This window comes from Astyanax mexicanus, chromosome 17 (assembly GCF_023375975.1).
Source record: "Astyanax mexicanus isolate ESR-SI-001 chromosome 17, AstMex3_surface, whole genome shotgun sequence".
Classification (NCBI taxonomy): domain Eukaryota; kingdom Metazoa; phylum Chordata; class Actinopteri; order Characiformes; family Acestrorhamphidae; genus Astyanax; species Astyanax mexicanus.
In genome coordinates this window covers 38943275-38964009 of record NC_064424.1, presented here as the reverse complement: position 1 = coordinate 38964009, position 20735 = coordinate 38943275, and the positions used below count along the sequence as shown (strand labels likewise).

General features: G+C 38.1%; 1 protein-coding gene across 3 annotated transcripts in view; it reads right to left on the bottom strand.

The window, feature by feature from the left end:
* The window catches only part of zgc:113162 (PKc_LIMK_like_unk domain-containing protein), a 38869-nt gene that overhangs the window by 7502 nt on the left and 10632 nt on the right, over positions 1–20735 (bottom strand). For 2 of the 3 annotated variants that reach the window (XM_015601474.3, XM_007233897.4), the window contains exons 3-6: positions 13810–14003; positions 10033–10154; positions 9568–9616; positions 8213–8362 (exon numbers count right to left, since the gene is read on the bottom strand). In XM_015601474.3, coding sequence (XP_015456960.2) covers positions 8213–8362; positions 9568–9616; positions 10033–10154; positions 13810–14003 — 515 coding nt within the window. Of the gene's footprint in view, positions 1–8212; positions 8363–9567; positions 9617–10032; positions 10155–10702; positions 11697–13809; positions 14004–20735 lie in introns of those variants that run through there. The other variant, XM_007233898.4, reaches the window with a different exon arrangement.

Sequence of the window (20735 nt, the reverse complement as noted above, 5' to 3'; positions counted from 1 at the left end):
AGACCCTTTCTTTAATCAAAAGTCAACATATACATGTAAGATTTCTATATCCACAGAGAATCTCAAGCTTCCAAATATATTTTTTTCCTTCCAAAAATATAATGCATGATATAAAGGCGTACGTTCACTTGCTTGTGTTTTTGTCTGATCAACACTAGGGGGCAGTGATGGATTTCACATGTGTAGTTAAATATGCAGAAACCACACAGCCGGCTCTTTCACCATCCCACCCACAGCAGAGCCCCCTGTGATCATCTACCTTCCTCCAGCCAGTAAATTATTCACAGCTGACCTGGGGTCATGTTTTCACCAGCACATTAATCAGACAGTCCATTTAAGTGTAAAATCTTCCTGTTGTGACATTACATTTTCAACCTGCTAAAAACAATAATACATGATCAATAATATAAGACTGTTTGGGACAAAAAATTAAATAAAAGAATATATTATAAATTGTTATACACTGCGAGAAAAAAACATCCAGACCGCCCTTTAACTGCGACATACATTCACTGTGGCATTGTTTCAAAAAGCTTCAATCCAGTGTTGCATTCATTTTTCACCAAGATCTTGCAGAATTGCTGATGGTAGAGTCTGACCACTGCACAAAGTCTTCTCCAGCACATGCCAAAGATTCTCAATGAGGTTAAGATCTGGACTGTGTGGTGAACTCTCTCAATCCATGTGTGAAAATGATGATCTCATGCTTCCTGAACCTCTCTTTCACACACTTCAGTCAATCCTTTCTTTTAGTAAATTTTACTTCATTTATTTTTGCTAAATCAATACTTTATTTTAGTAACCTTACTACCTAATTACAATTACTTGATTTATACAATATTATTATTTAATTGAATATTAGTTAAAACACATTCAAATATTTACATAATCTCAAATATTTTGTAAACAGACCAACTCTCACTGTCTCAACACATGGATAACATGTAATAGATTCTTTATAGTATACTAAAAAGAAAGTATTACATGCCATCCATGTGTTGAGACAGTGTAATATGTTTTCACAAAAAATATTAAAATTTCAGGAATTATAATATATTATGTGTCATAAATTGTTTGAGTAATATTATATAAATTGAGAAATTGTAATCAGGTAATATTGTATGCAGAAATGAAGTAAAGGTTACTAAAAGAAATGGTTGATTCAGCAAAAATAAATGAAGTAAAGTTTACTAAAAGAAAATGACTGAAGTATGTAACATTTAAGTCTTGAAACCGAGTTGAAGTTACTTAAATTTATCTAAAATTTAATTTACTTAAAAAAAGCAAATGCTAAAAGTCACAAAACTTTTTTAAAGTAAATTTCACACATCATTTTTTTTCAGTGCAATTCCAGCCCCATGAATCCTGACATTGTCATCTTGGAATATTTCCGTGTCTACAGGGAAGAATAAATCTATTGATGGAATAACCTGGTCTATATTCAGTATATTCAGGTAGTCAGCTGACCTCATTCTTTCAGCACATACTGTTGCTGAACCTAAACCTGCAGACCAACTGCAGCAGCATCAACCAACCCCACATCATTTACTTACTTAAATCCAGGTGGAGAGGTTTTTTTTTGGCCAGGCAGTGTATTACCAGTGTAAATGAGAGTCGGATGACAGATACAACAGCAAAACAGCTGAAGTTGGGCATCACTCTCTGTTCAGCCTCTCACATTGTCAGCTCATGGTTAATGGCACAATCAGCTGTGTAGTAATGTGAATGTGTAAATGGTTATGTATTTGAGAACCAGTAGGAGGCACTAGAGTAGAGCTACTGTGAGTTTCTTAGGAGAAGAAAAGCCAGTGGAAGCTGGTAGCTGCCCAGAGAACAGTGTTGTTGTGAGTTCAAGCACTTGGTTAATTAAAGAAAACCTAAAGATATGGTTGTTCTGTCTTTTTTGTATTTTTTATATCACGGATATCACACTCTGATTCATTGGAAAGTTGTTCTTCTTTGGCCATGATCTCCTGTACCAGCTCTAACCCTACCACTCCCCCTCTCACTGTTTCTCTCTACAGCATTGTTCACTATTATTGTAAAAAGTTGCTCACATGGTCTTTTTACAGTGCTTTATTCCTAATAGAAGTTGTAACAATTAAGCATTAAGCTGTGTGGCCATGTGGCGCATTTATTGGCCAATTAGCCCATGATGTTCAATTTTTGAATGTCATTGTTTTGATGTTGGAACATTTAACTTTATGTCAGATTGCTGTTTTATGCAGAGAATCGTGTTCAGTGGAACGTGTGTAAAGCAGAAAATGTGTTTAGAGTGTTGTGTGTCAGTTGTACTGTGTTACAAATTTGAAAAAAACTAAAACTGAATAGATTTAGAAACATTCTTTATGTACTGGATGTGGGTAAAATGGCCAATGTTTTAAGTAATGCATTGAAATTGATCACTGAATCTGTATTTTATGTTTGTGATGTGTTATGTGTGTAATGTCTGTATTGTGGAAACTGTAAAAGTGATTTTAAATCTAAGTAAGATTCTTACTGGTTGAATAAATAAAAATAAATATTAAACACACACACTTGGGTGGGTGATATGCGCCTAAAATAATATCACAATATATATATATATATTTTTGCAATAACAATACTCTTGGTAATATGACAAAACATAGATCTTTTTTCAAACTAATTTGAAGAATATATAAATGCAACAAAATAAATATGAAAGTTTTATTTAGTATAAATAAAAGTTTCATACATTCAGTAGAAACAAAAAAATACAAAAGTTAATTTTATAATCATTACCTGACAAAGACCCTGATTTTTTATAATATACAGCCGCTTCTGATCTGAGAGAAAACTGAAAGGCTTGGCAACATGAGAGTCGTCCCGGTGGACTGAGCCAGAAACATGATCCATCCTCTGCATTTAAATATACAGTACCCACTGACATATCACTGTACTGACCCGCCACCAGCACCGCGAAACCTGAACCCGGCCCAGTGAGCCTTCACCCAGCACCAGCAGCACCACCAGCAGCAGCAGTGAACTGGTCTAGTCCAGTCCAGAAGCTTTTATTGTCATTCTATCTGAGCATGAGCACACCTTGCTACAAACAAATAGTACAGTGTAGACGACATAGAGTACAAACATGTAGCTTATAACATACATGAGCATATACAGCGAGATTATATAGAGAATATACAGTGTTATAGCAGAAAATAGGAACAGACTGGTAGTGTGTATGTGTGTTTGTGTGCTAGCTGTGTGTGGTGAGAAGGGGGTGGGTTAAGGTCAGTTGCTGTGTGTTGAGGAGTCTGACTGCCTGGTGGATGAAGCTGTTGTAGAGTCTGGTAGTGGAGGCTCGGATGCTCTGGTTTCTTCTGCCAGCTTACAGAACACAGCAGCACAGAGTCGAGCACTAATTGAGCCATTCTCCTCGAAAAGCTCAGAGCTGACAAGCCATGCAGTGTGTGTGTGTGTGTGTGTGTGTGTGTGTGTGTAAGTGCAGTGCAGTGTAGCTTTAGCTGAGTGGCCTTAAGTGCATAGGAAGGTGTGTGTTTGTGCTGCAATCAGCTACTTCAGGGGCATCCATTGCTGACACAGATACACAGATTGTTTAGTGCCTCTAAAGAAGTATTGCCAATAAAATACTACTCGTTCATTTTCTGTTCATCTCTCAGCCTTTTTTCCTCCTCAAAGTTGCATTAATTCTGATCTGTTTGTTTACACTGTCACAGATCTGATACAAATATGTGTTGTCCAAATATTCAAGTGTCCAAAAATAATAATTAAAAATGTCAGATTTTACACATTTTTGATGTTGACACTGCCACACAAACGTAACACCTGTTTCACACATGATTTGCAGTGCTAATAAAAAATGTTGCACCCCTGATCATTTGCATAAACTTTGTTCAGATCAGCAATATTTGGGAAGTGAAATTATGTTTATAGAATTTACAGAAAGTGTGCAATAATTCTTGAAAGTAATTTGGACACCCTTGTCTTTTTATTGATTTGAATACCTTTAACACTACTTATTGGAACAAAAAATTTGTATAGTAAGCTCACTGACTCTTGACGTACACACAGAGGTGAATCCAGTTATGAGAAAGGGTTAAGGCACCAATTGCATGTTTGCATTTTCTCTGAAGAGTGGAAACATGGGAGCCTCAAAACACAACTCTCAAATGACCTGCAAACAAAGATTGTTTAACATCATGGTTTAGGGGAAGAATACAAAAAGCTCTCTCAGAGATTTAACCTGTCAGTTTCCACTGTGAGGAACATAGTGAGGAAATAAAAGACCACAGGCACAGTTCTAATTAAGGCCTGAAGTGGCAGAACAAGAAAAATCTCAGATAATCAGAGGAGAAGGATGGTGAGAACAGTCATAGTCAGTCCACAGAGCAGCTCCAAAGACCTATATCCTTATCATCTTGCTGCAGATGGCGTCACTGTGCATCGTTCAGCTATTCAGCGCACTTTACACAAGGAGAGGCCGTATGGGAGAGTAATGCAGAAGAAGCCTTTTTTGAGCACACGCCACAAACAGAGTCACTTAAGGTATGCTAAAGCACATTTGAACAAGCCAGCTTCATTTTGGAATAAGGTGCTGTGGGCTGATGAAATTAAAATTGAGTTATTTGGAGGGTGGTGTGCATGGCGGAAAAAGAACACAGCATTTCATGACAAACACTTTACTGCTCCCCACAGTAAAATTTGGTGGTGGTTCATCATGCTGTGGGGCTGTGTGATCAGTGCAGGTACTGAGAATCTGGTTAAAGTTGAGGGTCACATGGATTTCAGTCAATATCAGCAGATTCTTGAGAACAATGTTCAAGAATCAGTGAGAAAGTTAAAGTTGCACCGGGGCTGGATACTTCAACAAGACAACGACCCTAAACACTAAAATCTGCTCAAAATCTACTAAAGCATTTATACAGAGGAACAAGTACAACATTCTGGAATCATCATCTTGCTCCCCAGACCTGAATTTTATTGAAAATCTGTGGTGTGATTTAAAGCGGGCTGTTCATGATCAGAAACTATCAAACCTGACTGAACTGGGGATGTTTCGTAAAGAAGAGACTGTCATTCCTGCAAAAGGAGGATCTACTTAATATTGATAAACTTTTTTTTTCTGTTTGGGTGCACACATTTATACACCTGCCTAATTTAGTTCAAATAATTATTTCACATTTTCTGTAAATCCTATCACTGTGTTCCTCTGCTATATGATATATTTAACTGAAATTGCTGATCTGAACAACCAATGATTTATAAAGGAAAATCATGAAAATTATTAGGGGTGCCCAAACTTTTTCATACCACTGTAAAGATCAGGCAACTTTAACCTGCTGTGTGAATGTAGCCTTAGACCCCACTTCTTGGAATGTGATCATGTGACCACATGGTGCAAACACTTGTACCTATTACAAAAAACACACTTGTCCTGCTGTGATTTTACTGCTCTCCAGATGTGAGTTTTATAACTGATGACGTGTTAAAACCGTTTGTTTAGTTTTTTCCTCAGACACCCCCCTGATAAACCAAACAACCCAGAGCAGCTTTGTACTGATAATAATGTATGTGTATGTGTATACAGATGTATAGAGAACTGTGCGTGATAGATGTGTGTGTGTGTGTGTGTATGCGTGTGTTTATTTGTGTGCGTGAGTATACGTGTGTCTGCGTGTATGTGTTTGTGAGTGTATGTTGTTGTATGTGTGTGTTTTAGTGTGTGTGTTTTAGTGTGTGCGTGTGTGTAAGTGTGTCTATGTGTGTGTGTGTGTGTGTGTGTGTGTGTGTGTGAGTTTATAGCAGAGTAAATGTTGTGTACAGTTGTGCGTTTGAAATTAGCATAATAAAGGCTGACCTCCCGTCTCTCTGCTCCTCAAACAAAAGCTCCTGCCTGTTTTCTGCTGCAGCCTGGCAACATCTCAGCGTTCGAGCAGCTGGACTCAGAGCTCAGCATTCAGCAGGAGATGTGATGATAACTCCCTGCTCCCAAACACTGCAGCATTACCAACCAGACTGCTTTCAGTAAGAACACAGTCTGTGATATAACACACACTGATATTCTATATACTACTAGTTTGATTCAAAATCTACACAACTAAAAAATTACTATCAAAATTTATATCACTACAGACTTCTTTATTCTGTCAATATGATGCACTTCCAATCTGGATAAGAACAGTATAAAGTCACCGCCTGTGCTGTACATTATCACTCACTGACACTCTACAGTGTTCTGCTCTTTGTGCTCAGCTTAAATGCAGTAAACTGACGAAAGCTCCCTGTAATAAACATCAGTTACTAACAGATACTGTATATATCTAACAACACTAGACCATTTATTACAGTTTGATGTAGCTTTATTCACCTAAACATTACAAACAATTAATAAGAGATGATCACTCATTGTGACAAAGGTCACACAAGTACAACTAAAATAAATCAGTCAAAATAAAATACTAAACTAGGATTTTGAGTATATATTAGAGACTAATAAACTGACGTTTTTATTATTAATACAGCATGGACTGATGACTTTAATTATGAAGCCTCCATTATAAATGAGCAACATCGGAGTTGGCTAACAGCTAAATGTTTTCCCAACTGTTTTCCAAAGCTAAATTATTTACAGATTTTTTTAACTGGACTGCAGGTCAGAAGACCTGTATGTAGTTACTGCTTATTGCTACTGAAATCCCGAATATCTATATTATCTAATTTCTGTTCAGCCCTAAGAGGAATGCATCGAAAAAATTGTATTTTAAATGATCAAGAAAACTATCAAGAAATGTACAAAGTGATTTAAATGAGACAAACATCAACAGAATCAACAGTTTAACTGGACAAGTTAAAAACGAATAAATAAAATCCCCTGGCGTAACTGGCTGAACCTGCCTGACGGAGCAGAAATCAGAAAGAAGAGAATGTTCTCTGTAAATAAGAGAAGAAATGCTGTGCAGTTTTTGACAGTAAATGAAAACAGGCTCAACAAAAACAAATCACTGCTTCACTGCCTGTCAATCAGAGGAATGTGAGCTATGCTCCAAGCTGTAGGAAAAACTTAAACCATGTTGGCACAAACAGGGTCCAGATGGGGAAAAGAAGAAACACGGAAAAAACAATCCACACTCCAGCCTGATATTTTTTTCAATTATGTTCATCTTGTAATTAAATAAAAGATCTCTCCATAGTCTGAAAAGTGATGGTGATGTGATGAACCTTTATAAGTTGCCATTATTACTGATAAGAGAAATGCTGTAATTTGATATGTATTTTTTTGTATAGCTTATTAACACAAGCAGAAAACTCAGTTTTAATAAATCAAACAAACTAAAAAAGGTGTAGAATAAATCCAGTCATAATCCAAATCTGAAAGAATTTAGTCCATAACTTACTGTTTAATGAAATACATCATTATTATAGATAATAACAGAGTGTATCTCATCTGACTGAATTGAACTGCAACATACTGTATTGTTTTATATTATATTATAAGTGTGCTAGTATCAAGCTGCCAGCGCTCAGAGGGAGCAAAATTGGCCCTGCTCCCTCCGGGTGGGTAGATGGCGCTCTCTCCCCACATCACTCCTAGGGTGATGTCTGCAGCACAGGGTGCCTGTGAGATGATGTATCAGAACCGAGTCACTGTGCTTTCCTCCAAGCGCGCTGTGATGCTGCTCGGCAATGCTGCATCAGCAGCAGCTCAAAAAGAAACGGTGGCTGACTTCACATGTATCAGGGGAAGCATGTGTTATTCTTCACCCTCCTGGTGTGTTGGGGCATTAACAGTGATAGGAGGAGTCCTAATGAGTGGGTTGGGTAATTGGCCGTTTAAATTGGCGAGAAAATGGGAAAAAATTAGAAATAAAATTAATAAAAAACAAAATAAGTGTGCTAGCTTATTGTGAGTGTATTAACTTAGAGTGAAATTATCAGTTTATTATGGTTTTGACCCTGCCTGACCTTCTGACCCTGACCCAGCAAACAGCAAATGTGCTAAGAATGTTTTGCAACATTTTGAAAAGTTTCCCGGAAGGTTAGCCTGTATCTTTACAGCTTTATATCAGTGTACGAACTTTTTAATGCTATTAACTTGCTAATTCAAGCTGACGTTTGTTCATGGACTTCTAGTCACAATTATAATCCTGTCCCACAACAGGCCTGTACATGTGCCTTCATCAGTGCTGTACCTCTCGTATTTCATTTTCCTACACTGCTGCAGGGTTCCCACCTTGGAGTTGAGATCTCTGTGGTAGATGTTCTTGTAGTGAAGGTAAGTCATTCCTCTGCTGATGTCACAGGCCAGCTCTACCTTCTCTCTCCAGCACAGCGTGATGTCATCTCTGGCCAGCAGCTCCTCCAGACAGCCTCCGCTCACATACTGAGAGTGGGAGAAGAGCAGGAGTTATGAATCACACTCACAACCACACACACACACACACACACACACAAACACTCCTGCTGACCTCAGCTCAAATAAACTCTGAGAGGCTGGTGCAAACACTCCTGATAAACTACAGGCTTTCAGTACACAGAGAGACAATCTACTGTATGAAATATTTCCAAAATGTAGTAGCCAGAAAATAATCAATTACTGCAAATAACTAGTGTTCCAAATAAACATTTTACTTTTAAAACCCATTAAAAATAACCATCCCAAAAATAGTCTAGACTAAAAACGTACTTGTTTTCTTTAGCTTTTGATAATTAATGTTTCCCCTTAAATTACAGCTGCAGATATAGGTGTTCATGGAAATAGGGAATTGCGGTAAACTGAGATGCTGCTGCTGTTGTCCACTACAACCCACTGCACGTAATCATTCAGGTTTGTGGAGGGTGGATGCCAGTGTTTCAGGGTGCCTCCATGTCTATGTTACCTTCTGACTCTCATAAACTCAGTCAAAACTAATTCCATCTCTCTGCCTCCCTCAGAGTTGTTCACTGCCCACCTGTCCAGTCTGAAAACGAGGTTTTTGGAAGTCAAGCCCACCACAGATCAGCTGCCACTGTACACTTCATGCCACCTGCCTTTGCCCGGTGGTTCACTCTCCACTACCAACTATACTATTCTAACAGCTTCCACTGCTCTTGTGGCTCTTCAACTTAAAATATTACATCTATATGGATGTATAATGATATGTTATTATTAATTTATTAGTAGTCTGATCGGGGGAGGATAGGAGTCTTGGATTCTCCCAAAGTTTCTTATTTCTCCAGCTTTGAGGGAGTTTTTCCTGCTAGTGTCATTCACTGGAGGTTCTGTGTTCTATATGTTTTGTTTTGTGCGGTTTTCTGCCCTGCTACCACACTTCTGTAAAGCTGCTTTGTGATAAATTCAGTTGTAAAAATTACTTTAAATTTGAGTGTCCTGCAGTTTTACACAACTCTTAACTCTTAATAAGACTTCTCCCAGCTCTTAATTATAGGTTTGGAAATGAAGTACATTTAAATAGTATTAACCACATTTATGCCATTGGTTATAAATAGTATGAAATAATTAATGATAGACTTTGAACAAATAAACCTCAGAATATTATAATGTGTGTAATAACAGGAAAGTCTTTAATTGGCTCAAATAAAACTCACCTCAAGAATTGGGTACAGCTTATCCTCCTTCACACAAATCCCAAGATACCTTAAGTAAAGAGATTAAAGAGGCTTTTATTATTTACAGTCATACAAAACAGGACATGAGAACAGCATATTCTGCATCTTTAAAACAAGACCGCATTCACTACAGAACTTTTCATCAACTTAAAAACATAAATCTAGATAATCTAACTACAAGATCAAAGGTGGTCTCAGTGTGAAGTTAAAAATCTGCACTTCTGTTTCTGTTTGTCAAAGTTAAACTAATAATGCAATTTATATGTAAACTCTTCCTTCCAAAATACAGGGGAATACATAATTATCAAAGAATATTAGAATATTGTTGTGAATAACACCAGTAATATAATGATCATTTTGCCAATGTTACATTTACACATTTACATTTATACTCTTAAATCTTAATAAGAGGTATGATGAAGTGTGAGTGTGGAGGCGGCTCACCTCACTACGTTGGGGTGGGAGAGTTTCTGCAGGAGGCTGATCTCTCTCACGATGCTGTCCTGATCCACGTCATTCTTATAGATCTTCACCACCAACACCTTCTTAGTGGTGCTGTGCATCACCTGTCAACATCCACAACATCATCTTTAACAATATTACATTAATAATAACAGGTCAACAGGCCATTATTGTTACTGTGCATTTAAGATCTAAAACCTATTCTGATTGGCTGCACTGTATTGAACCCATTAAAAAGGCAGTTTGGGCAAAAACACTTCTTATAACTTTAGCCTAAAGGGGCGGAGTTATAGCGCTTTACTCTGTGTTCCCACTGGCTGGCAACAAGTCAATCACATCGCCCCTAGTTTGTCTTTCGGTGGCGTGTTCGAGGCTGCTCGTGCTGTCATGTTGGTGCATGTATCGGCATGGTCAGTTACCACTGTTGTCAATCTAACAATCTAAGCTACCTACCGAGCTATCCACTACTTTCATTCACACTTCATTTGTCTCTAAACGCTCCTGGTATTTGTTTAATATAACACATGAAAGAAAGATTCAGTGGCTATAAGCCTCTCTGTCATGTTTAGAACCATACTGCTATGAATGTGAACAAAGTATCTTAGAAATAAAGGATTTAGAGCTTAAGCCAGGGACATTATGTGTTTATTACATGGTATTCCATGGGTTGTGGTCCAGTTTCCTTTAAATGCAGGGGCATCCCACAGCAGAATGAGTGGACGGATTCGTTCTCACACTGTTCCCATGAAACATGAATCTCTGGTATGCTAAAGCATTGAGAATTTCTTTCACTGGAACTCCTGTAAAACATCCTCACACCATAATCCCCCCTCCACCAAAATGTACAGTTGGTACAGTGCAATCAGACAAATACCATTCTCACTCTATGAAGCTCTCTATGCTCTAGTGTTATTGAGAAAATCTGAAGGCCACTGTCATTTGGGCTTTAGGGTCTTAACCCTGAAGAATCGTGTTTTGCTGTTTCAGCTCCAAACACTGAAAATGACAGCATTATTCTGTGTTCAGATACCTTCAATTAGGAAATCAGACAAAAATCCAGACACACATCATGCAGCACTCTAATGTAATCACATCCATGACTGGATGTGACACAACCCATTAGGACCATGACAGTAAGTCTGTGTTTTCTGGCCTTTAGCACAATACAAAACCAAAGGGTTTCCTCTCGCTGTAGATGTTGTTTCCGGTGTTGTTGTTCTCAGCTATTCAGTATAAATGTATTTTTTGTGAAAGACGAAGAAAAAAGATGACAGCTCTCCTCCCTGAACTAATTGACCTTAATGGTTTCTTGTTTCCTCAGAGGGTACGGCCACTAGAGGATGAAATGTCCTCTAGAAAAAATGTCGCCCATTGTTGTCATGTCTTGGCTCCTGTTGTGAGAACAGTCACAGTGAAAGCATTCGGCAGCTTTTGAATGCCCTGCATTGCCTTTTGCCATTTCCAATTCTTATCTACATTCCATCTCACCTCTGGTGGCTTTACAATAGAAGGAAACTCTTCATGGCTACAACTATGACCTGATCTGACTCCTTACAAAGTGCATAATGAGCAGTAAACACATCCTTATAAGTCCTTCTGATGACTGAACTATGGGGTGTAGTTGAACACACACTAAAGGTTATGCTTATCAGAGCTGCAACCAATAATTATCTTACAATTATTTTGTCAGCAAATTAACAAATATTTGTGCTATGCCCTTTATAGCTTTAAACTGATAGAAGCAGATGAATGTAGGATTTAAATGTCTAGAAGATATTTAAACGTGAAATGTTCTGATATTTAGTGAGTAAATGTGTACTGTATTTTTCGCACTATATGGCGCACCTGATTATAAGGCACACTATCAATGAACGTCTATTTTCTGGCCTATTTTTTATACATAAGGATTATAAGGCGACAATAGTAAGGGACATGGGTGTTATTAGGCGACAATAGTAAGGAACAGGGGTGTCGCCATGTTTTCTTCTAATTCAGCATGGCTTGCTACTGGGTGGTGGTAGGGACATAGCTAACTAAGTTAAGTAAAGCTAAGTTAAATAAACAAATCCTGAATTTCTCCAGCACTAAGACATTAGCGGATAACTGCTAGCACTAGTGGTTAATAACTAATGCTGCCAGACAGCGCTAAACTGAGGAACCCTGAGTGTTCTGGTAACCCAGGACGATATTAGTAGTAGTTAGTTAGTTGACTTTAACACGGTGAACACACAGACTATGGTCTATATACTCACCTTTGAACATTGAATAGTAATACTGCTCCAGTAGTGCTAGCCATGGTAAGCAGCAGGCTACAGGGCAATAATACCTCTGAACAGTGAAAGTGCTAGCGTTTTTTAGTGTTAGTGTCTCCAGCTCCAGGGCTCCAGGACTTCAGGGCTGGAGACACTTACACTGGAAAGCGCTAGCACTGAAACTGTCTGAATGGTAAAAGTCATACATAAGGCACACTGTATTAAAAGGAGCACCGGCGGTTTCTAGGAAAATTAAGAATTTAAGTGCACCTTATATGGTCATTTGTTTTGTTTGGGCACTTTTGGATTCACAGACAAACTTTAGTGTAAACTGTTTGACTGAGCTTATTACCCAATTTTTGTAGCGCAGTGCCGTAAAACAATTATATAAGCTTATATCTTAAAAAAATAAACACACCCTTATTGAATCTGCAGCCGCTGTCCTCATCCAGAAGCCAACAGATGATGAAAAAGGCAACACTTGCCAACTATGAGAAAGTAAATGATTACCTATACCCCTCTATTATGTTTGTGTGTAATTTGCTCATGTTTTCAGCTCTTTGGGTGGACCAACAGATGATATCATCTCATATAAGCCTTTGTTAAATGCAGAACTACCTGCATGAGAAGACATGTAGAGAAGCCTGAAGCACGTCATGTCTTTCTGAAGTGCTGTTTTCAGGATTAACAAAGAAATGACGTTCTGGCTATGTTCACACCATAATACAAAGCCAGTGCTTTTTAAAGGGTAAAGGGCAATGAATTACCCGTGAGAATAAAGCATGACAACATGAAGCAACACTAACCTTTCTCCTGGAACATCTGAACTGCTGAAACCGAAACACTTTCACTCAACCATTTCAACTAACAGACTGTGCTACTTGCTTGCTTAAGATAAAAAAAAAATGATTTGACCAAGATAAGGTTGTATTAGGGAGCAAAGCAATGGCAGGTTTCTTTAATAGTTTTGCAAATTATGCTAGGGTATCAATCATGTGATATTTTTGTTGTGGTTGCCATATTGGGACAAAACGTCTGGCTTTGCCAGTGGTCAATAATGAAAAATGACCAAATTAATATTTTACTTTACTTTTAATAAACCTTGTGTTTGTAGATATCTTGTGTTCAACCTGGTCTGGCAACCCTACCCAGCTAACACATGAAAATCTTATGATTCGGGCAGCACCCCTCATTTCTGTCTTTGATAAAACAATGACTAAACAGGTTAAAAAAATATTTTAATTTAGTATTATGTATTGGTGCTTTGAGTGCTTGGATGTTAATTTGTATGTAGACAGATGTATGTGGATGTATGCTATATATATTCTACGGATGTTTTATTTATTTGGGTTTTTTTACTCTTGATGGAGGGGTGTGTGCAAAATGTGTTGGGGTGTTTATAGTGTTGTAGCTGTGTGTCTATATGTACCTGTTCTATAGAAAAAAGGAAAAAACAATAAAAATATATTCACAAAAAAAATAAAGTGCTCAGTGTGTGTAAGTGTACCTTGTAGACCTTGGAGAAGAAGCCACTCCCGATAAGCTCAGTGTTGAAGTCCTCCCAGAACTCTAGCTTGCGGACGCTGGTGCGGAGCCGGTGCCAGCGGTCCGTCTGGCAGTAGGTGTCTGCAGACTCGCTGAGCAGCGTGGGGCTGCCGGGCTCAGGGGACACGTCCACCTCACACATCCTGGAGATTTCATCTGCAGAGGACAGAAGACAACACTTCAGACCGAGCCAGTTATTTTAAACCCAGTGACCAGAGCTCAACTTCAAAACAACTACATTTCTCATAATAGAAGAGCTTAATTTGGCAGGAGAGGAACACAGATAAAATCAGGCCTGTCTGTATGTCTTTAATTCTATTTCTACTGATGGGTTATGTTGCAGTTGTTGCTCATTTTACAGTGCAATATTAAATTAACTGTTCAGTAACGGCAATGTCAGCAATTTGTAAAGAGCTGCTGATGTTTGTATCAGTATATGTTGTTAGGGTTATGCACTGCAAAGCAATGAACTATATTTATTGTCTTTTTTATTATACTGTCTTTTATTATTATACTGTTTTTTTATATATTGTCTTTGTTATTATACTGAATTTGTGCCTTATACTGAAGTGTATATTTATATATTTTTATTGACATCGCCTAAACTCCAGATTGCTCTGTCTGATTGTATCCAGTATTGATAGCAATAAGTTATACCATAGCACCCACCTAGAATACCATAGCAACACCAAGTAAACAACACCATAGCAAACAACTAACAACATAGCAACCATTACATTACATTACATTTGGCAGATGCTTTTGTCCAAAGCGACTTACAATAGGGAAGTACAAAAAGTAATAGAAGTTTAAAAGTAAAAACATCTTTAGATAGGGCTTAAAGGAGGTCGAAGGGATAGAGGAGTGAAGGAGGGGAAGAAGGAAATGAGGTTAGAAGTAGTTAGTGTGTTAGAGGTGTTAGGAGAGTAAGTGCTCTTTGAAGAGCTCTGTCTTCAGGAGTTTATTAAAGATGGTGAGGAAGTGGTAGTGGAAGGTTCCTCCATTGGGGAACTCTGTAGAAAACAGTCTGGATTGGTTTGTGTGAATGTTTGGCAAAGCGAGTCGATGTTAAGCCTTCAGGAGTGATCAGTGCAGGTAGGACGGAGCTGTTCTGTCATCACCTTGTAGGTGATTGTTAGAGCTTTGAATTTGATACGAGGAAGCAGTAGAGGGACATGTGCTCGTTTTTCTAGAGAGGTGGTGTATATGGAGAAGAGAAGGGATCCCAGTACCGAACCCTGGGGGACCCCAGTGGATAAGGAGTGGGCTGAGGACAGCTGTCCTTGCCATGACACCTTGAATGAGCGCCCAGTGAGGTATGATTTAAACCATGACAGCACATTGTCTGAGATTCCCATGTTAGAGAGTATAGATAGAAGGAAGTCATGGTTGACTGTGTCGAAGGCGGCCGAGAGGTCCAGCAGAATGAGCACTGAGGAATGTCCTGCAGTTCTGGCAGTTTTCAATTCTTCTGTCACAGACAGCAGAGCCGTCTCCGTAGAGTGTCCTTATTTAAAACCTGATTGGTTCTAATACAGAAGGTTTTTACTGGGAGGGGAAACCAGAGACATGTATGAAAACATTCTTTCTAGTGTTTTAGAGAGAAAAGGTAGTAGTGAGACCAGTCTGTAGTTATCAACCTGGGCGGGGTTGACCACCCACCAACATTGAAGCAACCACCTAATAACACCACAGCAACCACCTGAGGTGCCACAATTACCATCTGCTGTGGTGTGGATGATTAGCTATGGCTAGATTTAACAAGACAAATTTATGTGTTTTTAATATAATGCCTTAGTTTTGTCACCAATGCAAACATTATTTATATACTGTTTTATATTTAGAATATGTTCTGAAATTCTGTGCAAAACACAACCTTTACATTCAAACATAGATGTGCTGACTGCTGTTGCAATGTGAAGAGGAATACTACATCGGTGTCAGAACTGTACAGTGTCAGTACCACACAGTCTTGTGTATTGTATTTAGTGATTTATGTATTTTACTCTAACTATCTTAAGGTGTTTGAACAACATAATATATATAGCTATTTTCTGCTGCAGTTTACATATTTAATTTACAATTTCAGCATAAACCAACTGATTTATTTTCTGACATTTTTAAGTTCTGTTTTAAACTTTTAAACCCGTTGATGAACTGGATTCTGAGGCCATGGACAGATATTACTGGTCTGAGGCGACTGAAGAGCTAGTAAATCAGTGTGTAATGCTCTGGTAAAAAAGCTAAAGGACAATTGGAACAAATCTGTAAAGCCTGTCTGACGAGTGTGGAATAAGGACACGATTATAATAATACACAGCAGGCTCCTTGTGTGTGTGTGAGTGTGTGTGTGTGTGGCCTCGAGGGTATCCAGGGTATGACATGCAGGCAGTGTTTAAAGATGATCCTCCTGCACTGTGGCCGGGGTATTTTTTTGTTGCTTGTATGACATAACGTTTACCCCGGGCTGTTCTCAGCTCTGTGTGAGATGAGCTCATGAGCGAGGGGATGAGGGGATGAGGGGATGAGGTCATGGCCAGGTCTAAATAAAGTGGGCTGGGGGAGACAGCCCCGCATTCCTCTGAACCTGATACACGCACACACACACACACACACACACAAATTAGTTCCAAATTTAACACCTTACTTTAACACCAACATCTACAATATCACCAAAAACGTGAGTACACTCCTCGCATTTCTGCAAATATTTTATTATATCTTTCACAAGACACTATAGAAATTAAACTTTTAGTCATTTTACAACTCTTATAGCAGTTTTCTGCCCTCTATAAATGATCTCAAAACAAACCAATTCATTTCTAAAAAAAATGCAACACACATAAGAACACAGCACAGTTAACATGTCCAAATTGTACTTAAAGTGTCTTTATTTTTTGTGTAGATCATTATTATCTAGCTCTGGAAGAGCTCTCAGAGCTGCACAGACTGCTATTAAAATCATTTTCCACTCCTACAGGGAGTGACATCACAGAGCTGGTGGACGCTAGACAAATTGCACTTCTCCACCTTTTGCTTTAGGGTGCCCCACAGATGCTAGGTTTAGTTCTGGAGATACACTTGACCAGTCAATCACCTTTACCCTTAGCTTCCACAGCAAAGCAGTTATTTTCTTTTCTTTTTAGTTTGGGGTTATTGTCATGTTGGAAACATGGAAACATGGAATGTTACAGAATTCAGCTCTTCAGTGCTGGCAGCACTCATACAGCCCTAGACCATGATGCTACCACCACTGTGCTTGACTGTAGGCAAGGGACAGTTGTCCTGATCACTGGGAGGAGTACTCACAGTGTTGCTTGCGTTTATTGTGTTTCCAGCTATTTAGACATTAATTGCAGAAATGTGAGGGGTGGATTTTTGTTGGATACTCTGCAGTAAAATGAAATGCTGTATCTGTGGCAACTGCATTTATTCAGTACAAAGCATACCGTGTAGTAAAAAATATTTTTTTATGCTTTTTTGTATTTGTGTTTGTACATGAATTTTTGTATTTGTTTTCATGTGCTTTTTTTATGGATCAGAATAAAATAAAACACACTTTGTTGTCAATTTATTAAAACATAAATAATAGCACTGGCCTTAAAAGATATAGTGAAAATGTCTTTTAATATTTTGATATATTTTTACCATATATATATATTTTTAAGATTTTTTTTTTAAATGTTCACAAAAGTCTGTAACCTTTACATTTTTAATGTACAAATATTTTATGAATCTTCATGTACGAGTTAGCATGCGTGTGAATGACTGCAGTAACAGCAGCTGCCTCTGCAGGGATTAGTCTATTCCCCTGGTTCCCTTTTCTTCAGCGCTCTGAATATAAACCCAGCTTACTGCACACCACTCGCTCTCTCTCAGTTTGTGTTTTAGACAATTTATTGAATCGTGGATTATCATGTCCGCTAGAGATTACATCACTGCATCATTAAAACTACGTCACAGCTGAGCTCATGCCCTCAACAGCTCCCAATCTGCTGTCCTAACTGCCCTTTAACTGCTTTACCCGCCGCCCAGCCGACTCCCTCGGGCAGCGGTGGACATAATGACCCTGCTAGTGCAGCCAGCTTTCACCAGTTCCCTTCATTTCTACAACTGTACCACTGTTACACACTGACCTACTGTTCACTCCCAGCAAAACAAAACAATTACACACACACTGCAACCTACGGCAGTATTTTTACAGTAAAATCATACCGTAAATAACTGCTTAACACTGTTCTGGAAAAAACGAGCAGATAGATAGATTATAGAAGATTTCCAATAATTTCCTGCAGTGTTGTGAGAAAACCAGGCAGCACATCAAATTTACCATGTGCAAAAGCTTCCTAAATTTAAGACTGTAAATTATAGACTGTAAGAAGTAACATACAGTACTTGTTTGGGTAAATTAAAATGACCTAAATTGTACAGCTAAGACCCACTAAAATGTCTAAAATTTCTTAGTATATTGCACAGAAATTACATATTCCTTTTAGCCCTTGACATAATTTATTTGCATAATGGGCATGTGCCGCCACCCCTAACTCACCATCAGTGTAGAGAACAGTATGCAGAAATTATTTTTATAATGGCTGACTTCCTGGCCATTAAAGCAAATTATAAAACATTAATTAAAAATATGTGGCGTGGCTCGCAGTCTCCACTCTAATTTAGCCCAGAGGTGTTCTATCAGGTTGAGATTGGGACTCCATGTCTGTATGGACCTTCCTTTGTGAACAGGAAGGGGCCGTCCCCAGACTGCTCCCGCAAAATTGTGAGCATGATATTGTCCAAAATCTCTTTGTTTGCTGAAGGAACTAAAGGTCTGAGCTCAATTCCTTAAAAACTAATGCACACCATAATCCCCCCTCTACCAAACTTTACACCTGGCACAATGCAGTCAGACAAATGTTGTTCTCTTTGCAACTCGTCTGTGGGATTTTAATAAGTGTGATTCGTCACTCCAGAAAACACATCTGCACTGCTTTAGAGTCAAGTGGCGGCATGCTTTACACCACTGCATCCACTGCTTTACGTTAGAGGTGGGCGATATGACCCTTAAATAATATCATGATATTTCATGGTATTTTCGTGATAATTATACTTTTGGTGATATGACAAAACACTGAATAAAAAAAATATTTCAAGAATACACTACAGCAACAAAATCTAATTTAAATTTGATGATGTGGCTCACCCCAAACTGAGCTATAAAAAATACAAGAATTTTATCAGATTTTTAACAGAAGTCAATGATCCATAAGGACATGATAATACTACTAATAATAATGCACTTCAAATATCTCCATATATCCAGGAATAAAGTAAAATAAATGATAATGGACAGATATAATCTGTCTCTAGTAGATATTTAATGGGAAATGAGAAAAGTGTGAATTTTTCTTTTGCTAAAAACAGTAAAAAAAGTAGTACCCTGAGGTGATAAATCGGGGTGTGTGATATGGCACGATGTTTCAGGGTATAATATCGTTCATGATATTAGAAAATATTGGCAATTTTATTCCGTAAGATACGATGTGGCACATCACTATTTTACAAACAATATGGGGTAAGCTATTTAAATTTAAAAAAGGAAAGAAATGTAACGATTGATGGAATAATTTATTAAAATACATATTAATCTGACATCTAGTTGGTTTACCTAGTACTATACAGCTACTGTACAATGTCTGCAGCAGCTTATAGTTTCTCTCTCTCTCTCTGTCTCTCTCATAATGTATGTATGTACTGCTCTAAATCTCTTTTTGATGATACATCTAGCAGCTGAGAAACATCTAGATGTCAGAAATTAGAGATCTAGATGTACTGATGATACGCATCATATAAGCTAAATTTCTCATGCATATATAAGTTATTATGATAAAGAGAACATATCTACTTCATATTCCCCATCTGAAGCGGGAGGGATGATGGGCAGTTCTGATGGCGCTGTGTGTGGACGGTAGGTTAGATTACTTAACGCACATAAGCGGAGGAGGCATGCTAATCGTGGAGGAGCTGTTACAGTAAGAGGGATTTACAGAGGGAGTTATCATAACTGCATGAGCTCAGCACTCTGCATCATACAGGGCAGACAGGCTGAGACTGATGGCCTGCCTTTTAACCCCTTTTTCACTACAGTCTTTTAAAAATGAACGCACTGTTTTTGTATAGAACTATTAGATGTTTAAATGGTTCTTTGCCTGGTTAGAGCTCTTCACATTCCTGGATATTTTTTAGATAGTTTTGTATATTTGTATTTTCATTGGAAATTAAGATTATTTTCCTTTTAATATTACATGTGAAAAACACCCAAAGATCCTATAGGGTGGGTTTACCATATAACACTACAATTAATGATTCCAAAATTACCTTTAAGTTAAAATTAAAACTAGAATTTCATGAAAATAAGAAACATAAGTCTGGGTTAAAGTCATAATGCAGGGAAAAATAAAAAGAGAAAAGATTTCATAGAATGTAGCTGACATATAATGTTAACATATAAAGGTTTTTAGCAACCAGACTAACATAATGTACACTCACAGTTACATAACATTAAATACATTTTATTTTGTGATGCCTGACCTCACCACCCCACCTCATCCACACAACTCCCCTCCATCATCCCACAGCTCCACAGCTCAATGCTCGGTTCAACAGCCACTTTACGAGATCACTGAGATATAACCCTCAGCTTCTGATGCTTTTGAACTGAACCGATTTAGATCCAACACCTAGCAGTAAAAGATACAGCAGGACACTGTGACTATCTAAAGTAAACTGCGTGCCAAAATCTGATTTTTGACATTCCTCAACCAACCGGACAACATTCAACAAGCTAGGAGATAATGTTCCTTTCACACCATAACACAGAGAAACTTTCTGCCC